This window comes from Engraulis encrasicolus, chromosome 20 (assembly GCF_034702125.1).
Source record: "Engraulis encrasicolus isolate BLACKSEA-1 chromosome 20, IST_EnEncr_1.0, whole genome shotgun sequence".
In the NCBI taxonomy this organism is placed as follows: Eukaryota; Metazoa; Chordata; class Actinopteri; order Clupeiformes; family Engraulidae; genus Engraulis; species Engraulis encrasicolus.
Window position 1 is genome coordinate 39,451,091 of NC_085876.1, and position 7,528 is coordinate 39,458,618.

Consider the following 7,528-nt stretch of genomic DNA (forward strand, 5'->3'; position numbering starts at 1 on the left):
TGTTTTGACCTTTTGACCTTCAAATTTGACCCTAAAGCTCAAATTCCGTGTTGGCAACAAGTTGATTCTGAATCCTTAGTCCATGCTGATGACCTCTGGCATCGTTGCCCACTTTTAACATCTTTTTTTAAACATTTTTTTAACTAAATAACATATTGGTACTGTTATTTGACCGTGTTTGACCTTTTGACCTTTAGATTTGACCCTAAAGGTCAAGTTCCATGATGGCAACCAGGTGATTATGAAGCCTTAGCCCATGCTGATAACTTCTGGCATGGTTGCCAACTTTTGAAAAAGAATTCCATGAATATACAGTTCCCAACAAAGACTAGCAAGAAAATACCCTGTTTTTGACCTTTTGGCCTTCAAATTTGACCCTAAAGGTCAAGTTCAGTGTTGGCAACAAGTTGATTCTGAATCCTTAGTCTGTGCTGATGGCTTTTGGCATGGTTGCCCACTTTTAACAACTTTGTAACAATTTTTAACTAAATAACACTGTTATTTGACCGTGGTTGACCTCTTGACCTTCATATTTGACCTTAAAGGTCAAGTTCCGAGTTGGCAACCAGGTGATTCTGAAACCTTAGCCCATGCTGATAACTTCTGGCATGGTTGCCAACTTTTAACAAAAAATGCCATCAAAAGTTTATTTAAGCACCTTAGCTGCTGATGGCAGGCTGACTACATGGCGGAGAGAAAGACGTGTTCTCTTGGTTTACTCTGATCATGGAGTTGTGGAACATAGGGCCTATATTTCAATAATTTCTTAAAAATGTGGGAACATGGAGGAGCAAAAATAAGCTGTGGGACCAATGGGCTGTGGGAACATAGGGCTGACCCTGCCAACATGGTAACTATTCTCAAGAAAAGGGTATGATGGTGGCATGAAGCAACCCTTGCAAAAAAATAAATGACCCGGAATGCAAATGAAATGTGAACTTCAACAGGCAACATAGCAACCTGAGGTTCTAGCTCAGTGCTATACTGTATGAGGGTTACGGATGTTCTACCGCCGAACTCTGCTAGTTGGCGTCCGTTACACCAGTGGTTGTGAAATGGCCTCTTGACCTCATATGTCAACTCCCCAATCAGTATAAAAAAAAAAAAAACAACATAGGCTGATTGTCATCGACTTTCAAATCTAGTACCGAGATGTTGGTCTGAACAAGAAGATAACGAATAACGTTTCCCAAATGGCCTGGTTAACCCGCCTCCTCCTCGGTTTGCTATTGGTCATGGCCGGAAAAGGCTGTGCCGAAGATTAAACCAAACATTTTCGTAGTCTCTGCGTAGCGTCTTATTGCAGATGGGGTCGCTGGCGTGCCTTTTCACTATTTGCCAAACTACTCAACTACATCATAACAACATTACAATGACATTACCAAGTGCATTAGGTTAGAGATGAAGACATAGGCATTACAATTGTGGTGAGACTAGGTTATTACATAGGCTCTGCGCTAAGGGGTTAAACCACGTCACTGCCTTGAACACGCCTCTACCCAGGGCCGTGGGGCCTATAGCAGGGAAAAAGAAATACTGAATAAGTGAGGGAGTGAGGGAGTAAGCCCTCGGCGTACAACATCAGCTAAATCAGGGATCTTCACTTAAAGATAACACATGATTGTTTATCAATGACTTTGTGTTGACAATACATTTTAGTATAAATATACAAAACATTGTGATACCAACCACACCAAGTATATTGACCATTGTGCATTTCAGGCAATGGATCCAGCTCTAGGATGCCTTGGGCACACCTGGTCCACACTGGTCCGACTCTACACCTCTGATCACAGGCAAGGCTACAAGGACGCCCTCCTCCACTTCCTCCTCTGCCTCCTCTTCAGCCTCACCCTGGGTTCCTTTCTCTTCCTGGGCCTGTACTTCTCCCTGCAGTACACCGCTCGGGTCTCTGGAATCATCTCAGGCCTCTGCGTCCTGCTCCTGACCGCCTCGCTCTTCCTCTCCCGCCGGGCGCGCTGCTACACCCTCCTCTTCCTGGTGTCTTGCTCCTTCAAGCAGGGCAGGAACGTCCTGTTGGCCGCGGGCACGGGCCTGGTTTTCCTGTGGAACGTGGGCAACACCTTCCGGAACCTTCACCGCGTGGCTCAGAGCGTCGTGTGCAACCTCAAGCAAGAGGTAACGACAGCAACTGTATTTTTTATATTGTTGATATGGTTAAATGAACTTGAAACTTGATTGAATACACTTGAACAACAGCAGCAGCAATGTCATTGTACAGTATGTAGCCCCTTTCAGAACTTCCAAAATCACTTTACATTACATGTGATCAAGTGTGCATGCAGAAAAACAAAATCAACAATAATAATGATGCAATTTCTTTGTGCCTTTCACAACACTCAGTGACACATTCACTTTACATACCATGTGGGCAAGAGTGTGTATGTGTGACGGAGGTCATCTTGCACCTGTTCACCCCCCTCGGGGATCGAACGTGCGACCTCGTCAACTACAACGGTTCGGCAATGGGAGACACAGTACGATCAGAGGTGATTCTAGGGTCAGATGGGGCCCCAAGCAAAAATGCAAAAGAGTGAACATTTGAACCAAAATCACCACTACTATAGCACAGTATGGGCCGTTATTCACTGTCTAGGGGCTTGGGGGCCCAAGCGGCTGCCTGCCTTGCCTGGTGGCAAGATGCACCTCTGAGTACGATACCGCTGGGCCAAGAGACTAGTCTCTCGGCCCAACGGCACGAGACTGTATGAGGCTATCGGAGGGAGGTTTACCAACGTTCCACGCCAACTCTGTGCTAGTTAGCCTCCGTTACATATGGAGAGGTGTAGACTTACAAAGTAGAAATAGAAGTAAATATGATGTTAGTAGCCTACTAGGTACAACACTACTACATGCCTTAAAGTGATACTGTCCCATTTTTGGAAATAAGCTCATATTACACCTCCCCTTGAGTTAAATAATTGAGTTTTAACTTTCCCCTGTACTTTCAACTGTTTTTTTGAGTACGGCAGTGCAAATTTTACCTCCAAGCTAGCAGTTAACATTGACTCCTATGAGACCAGTTAACTCAATATTAACTGGTCTCATTGTTAACTGCTAGCATCGAGGTAAAATTTGCACTGCCATACTCAGAGAACGGTTGAAAGTACAGGGGAAAGGTAAAACTCAATCATTTAACTCAAGGGGAGGTATAATATGAGCTTATTTCCAAAAATTGTACTGTATCACTTTAACACAGTTGTTACACAAGTAATTCCATTGTTCTAGTGAGTACCTAATGATTATTAATAATTTATGTTACTTCTACTTTATACACCCTCACCACCGCTGATTGCACTGTATACTGTGCAGCTCCATTTCCTAGACCTGGACTTGTCACCCTTGAAGGTCTACGTGGACATGATCAGGCGTGTCAGTCAGATGATGGAGAATGCCGTCGACTTTGGCCTGGTCAAATTCCACGTCACCACCAGAATATCCCACAGCGTGACATCGGAGGGCACCAAGAAGAAGCTACAAGAGGCCGCCCGGACGCTCAACGCCACCGCGGAGACAGCGGAGGCCGTCTACGACAACGCGCTCTCCGTCGCCCACAAGCTGACGCCAGGGGTTGGCGTGGTGGTGCTGGCGGTCGCCACTTTCGTCCTCTTCAAGGTATTTCGTCCTCTTCAAGGACCCACTATCCCCTAGCCTGGGCGAATAGCCGACTGTTGAATCAGTCTGGCAAAAGCCGTCTCCGTGGACGATGGGAGATGGTCTGATCTTACTATCATTTAAATTAATTGAAGTTCCAAACTCAAATTAAAATCCATATTGTGCTTCATTAACATGCCTGTTACGTTATAGCTTCGCAAAAGCATACAAATAACAAAACGAAAGTGTGAATATGCAGTAGTTACCTTAACCAATCAGTAACAGAGCTCGCGGGTGAGTTCTACGTCTCCACTCTCAACTGTTTGCTGATTGGCTAAACACTGACAGAACCGAGCTCGAGGCTTTTGCCAGATGATGTGCGGAGCCCAAATCTTTGGGTGGAGTACATGGATGGCGTCGCCAGGGTAACTATCCCCCACCTGCTATCCTGATAAACCAGACTAAATGTGGCAGTCGCAAGCAAAAAAAATTGCCTGCCAGCGGGTGGCGCTAGTTCGCTATGCTACCCACCTGCATAAGTAAGCCTTCAAGCTACGGCTGGTGTAATGACTTGGCAGTATGTATGTGAGATGCTACTGTACTGCTGTGTGCATGTGGTGTGGCCCCAAGGAAAGGAAGTGAGCGTAGCTGACCCATGCGAAGCGGCTACCTCACATCACACCATGGCCTTTTGTCGGTGTTGTGCTCAAAAGTGACTGCCTGCCAGAAAACAACTGAATTCATAGACTGACCCCCTGTAACTCTGGACTACAGAGAGTTAGCCATACCAAAGTCACTGTTCATACACCTGGCTGGCACCCTCCACTATCACGTATTTTTTGAAAAAAGGTTTGCACACTCTTTTGGATTTTTTTCTTCTTTAAATTACTTTTTCTTCTTTTTATTCATTCATTCAATTGAATTCAAGTGTGCGAACTTTTTTTTTTAAAAAATACGCTATCTTTTTGTTCAGCACCAGTTATTGTGCACAAGTAGCTCTCTACAAGTGAACCCTCCACTATCACCCCATACATGTTGGTGAGTATTGCCCATTGCAATCCTGACCTACAGGAGACAGTCACATTCTTCCAACCTCTTGTAACTGAGCGGTTGTAAGACTGCCCCCCGTAAGTCAGGATTGCAAAGGGCAAAACTCAACAAAATTTCAAGACAAGTATAAAAAGTTGTACTAGATTCACTTTGTACATTATTAGTTTTTTTTCCTGTTTCACAAAGGTAGGCAGCAGCCTGACACAGCATTGATGGCAAGGATTTTACATCCTAGTATGCAGCTGTTCATATATAAGTATGTGAATGTCTCACAGAGTGGTATCGGTATGGTATCGGTATCGGCCGATACTGCACGGCCAGATATCGGGTATCGGCAGCATCAGAGCTAAAAATTGCATCGGTGCAACACTAATGTCGTGTCTTATCTAAATGTAATGACCTCTCCCTGACCTTTCCCTGACCTCTTCCTGACCTCTCCCGTCGTGACAAAGGTTTACCGTCAGAACAAGAGGTACCTGAACTGCTACATCACGCCGCAGTTCGTCTGCTTCGACGAGCAGCAGAGGGCGGAAGGGAAGCCGCACGTGCTGCCGCTGAGCAGGAAGGAGGCCAAGCGCTACAGGGTCATCCCGTCCGTCCCGCCCACGCTGAGCGACTGGAAGATCTCCGCGAAGTTCCTGGTGCCCGTGGCTGTCCAGCTGGTCATCTGGTCCGCTCTGGTCGGCCTCGACGGCCTCCTCTACTGGGCCATCCAGACGGTCAACCGGCACCTGGCCAAGCTGAAGCCAACTAGCGTCCCCCTGAAGGCCTTTGTCAATGTGAGTGGACTAGACCAGTGGTTCCCAACCTTTTTTCTTGAAGCACCCTCTAAACTCTGCCCAAGACAAGCCGTGCACCCCCAAACCAAACGTCTATACGTGTATACGCACAAAAAAATGATTCTTGCTTTAGACATTAATCAATTCTTAAATGACTTTACATTAGGTCCAAAACATGTTTTAATTTGTTCTTGATTTGGCCTAAATATGAGGTTTAGAATCAGAATTTTGGTCACAACCTCAACTCAAACAAAATTCCGTGCACCCCCTGAAATCTTTGGCGCACCCCCAGGGGTTAATTGATTCATGACAGGGCTGGACTGGCCATCTGGCATAGCGGGCATTCCCTGGTGGGCCCCGCACCCTCGTGGGCCCCTATTTTCAGAAATGTTTTTAAAAAAAATACTTTTCTGAAAATAGGGGTCCACGAGGGTGCAAGGTCCACCGGAGAGTCAGATCTGCACCGCTAATTATGAGAGGGCCCTTAAAGCAAAAAGTGCCCGGGCCCTATTTCTCCCTCAGTCCAACCCTGATTAATGACAATGGGAGAGATCCTTAGTTGATCCTGAGGTAATGTGTCTTGTCCAGCAGTATTTAATCTATACAGACGCACGCACGGCACGGCACGCACACACACACACACACACACACACACACACACACACACACACACACACACACACACACACACACACACACACACACACACACACACACACACACACACACACACACACACACACACGGTCACTGACAGCTTAGTCCGGGCCTGGGACAAAGTCATCAGAAAGGGCTGACTCCTCAATACGTTATTTACTGAGGAGCCACCAGCCAGTTCTACCTGGTGTTACACAGCTAGGGTTAGGGGGCGCTGTGGCGCAGCACGCTAAGTCCCCCACATTTGGGCTTACATTGCCCACGGGGACCCTGGTTGAAGTCTGGCAAGGGGTCATCTCCCGGCCCTGCCCCAACTCTCTCTCCCAATTATTTCCTGTCCACTCTCACACTGTCCCGTAATAATAAAGGCCAAAAATACTTTTAAAAACACAGCTAGGGTTAAATGTTTTGAATATTTTTGATGTTAGATGTTTTGCCCCCCTCTCTCTTTCTTCAGAGTCGCCAAGAGACGTTCTCCTACTCCATCGAGATCTTCAGGAAGGAGTGTCTACCCCAGCCCACCCTTCTCCTCTCCCACTCGCTGGTGCCCCTGTCAATCATCCTGGTTACCCTGGCAACCATGGGCCTGTTGGCTCCCAAGATTCTGCACGCCAAAGTCCTCCTGATCGAGAGGTTCTACGGTGACGCGCTCACAGAGCGGGTCCAGTACCTGCACGCCAAAATCCTGCGTAAGAGGTCCAAGAGCAAACTCAGGGCCCTCAAAAGCACTCTCAAGAGCTTCGGGACCAACGTAAGTTGCTTTGGGTGTGTGTGCTTATCGCTTGTTAGTCACGCCATTTTTACATTTGTCATATTTTGGACTTGGAAAGCACTCGGTCACAGTGTGTGTGTGTGTGTGTGTGTGTGTGTGTGTGTGTGTGTGTGTGTGTGTGTTGCTTTAGTTTGTTTATCACTTGTGACTGTGAGTTATGTCATTTTTATACTATTGCAATATTATGGTAGTTGGTAGTCAGTTATTATGATCGTATCAGTATGTATTTGTTAGGTAATCACAATGTAAAACTCTGCGGCAATGTGTTTTTATGTAATTTTAGGCTATTTCTTTATTTACAGTATGTGCCATACTTGTCTCTGCTTTTCAGGTCAGCTTCTGGTTTCCCATGTTTTTCTCCATGATAAGGAATCGTGATCTTCCCAACGCAAACGTCCCATAGCTGATATCAATGCCATTTTACAGTGGCATATACTGTATTGTCACTGTCCTGCAGAAGGCCTATCTTCTAAATAAACAACCATTTCAACATTACAGGTGGTTATTAAATAATTTTTCAGGCACGTGTACTCATGGGGACTGATTAGTAGTACTGATACATATATTATAATGAATAAAGAATGAATATGAAATATTTTTTCGTTATTTTCCGCTGGACAGCAATGATATCTGGCTCAGAACTCTGAACAGTTAG

General features: G+C 45.9%; 1 protein-coding gene across 1 annotated transcript; it reads left to right on the forward strand.

Moving 5' to 3' along the window:
- The first annotated feature begins 1,725 nt into the window (after positions 1-1,725).
- LOC134436031 (dendritic cell-specific transmembrane protein-like) lies at positions 1,726-7,528 on the forward strand. The gene is made up of 5 exons (XM_063185060.1): positions 1,726-2,139; positions 3,334-3,636; positions 5,118-5,444; positions 6,559-6,852; positions 7,205-7,528. Exons 1-5 carry the CDS (start codon positions 1,726-1,728, stop codon positions 7,274-7,276), a joined length of 1,410 nt encoding a protein of 469 aa, XP_063041130.1. The 3' UTR covers positions 7,277-7,528.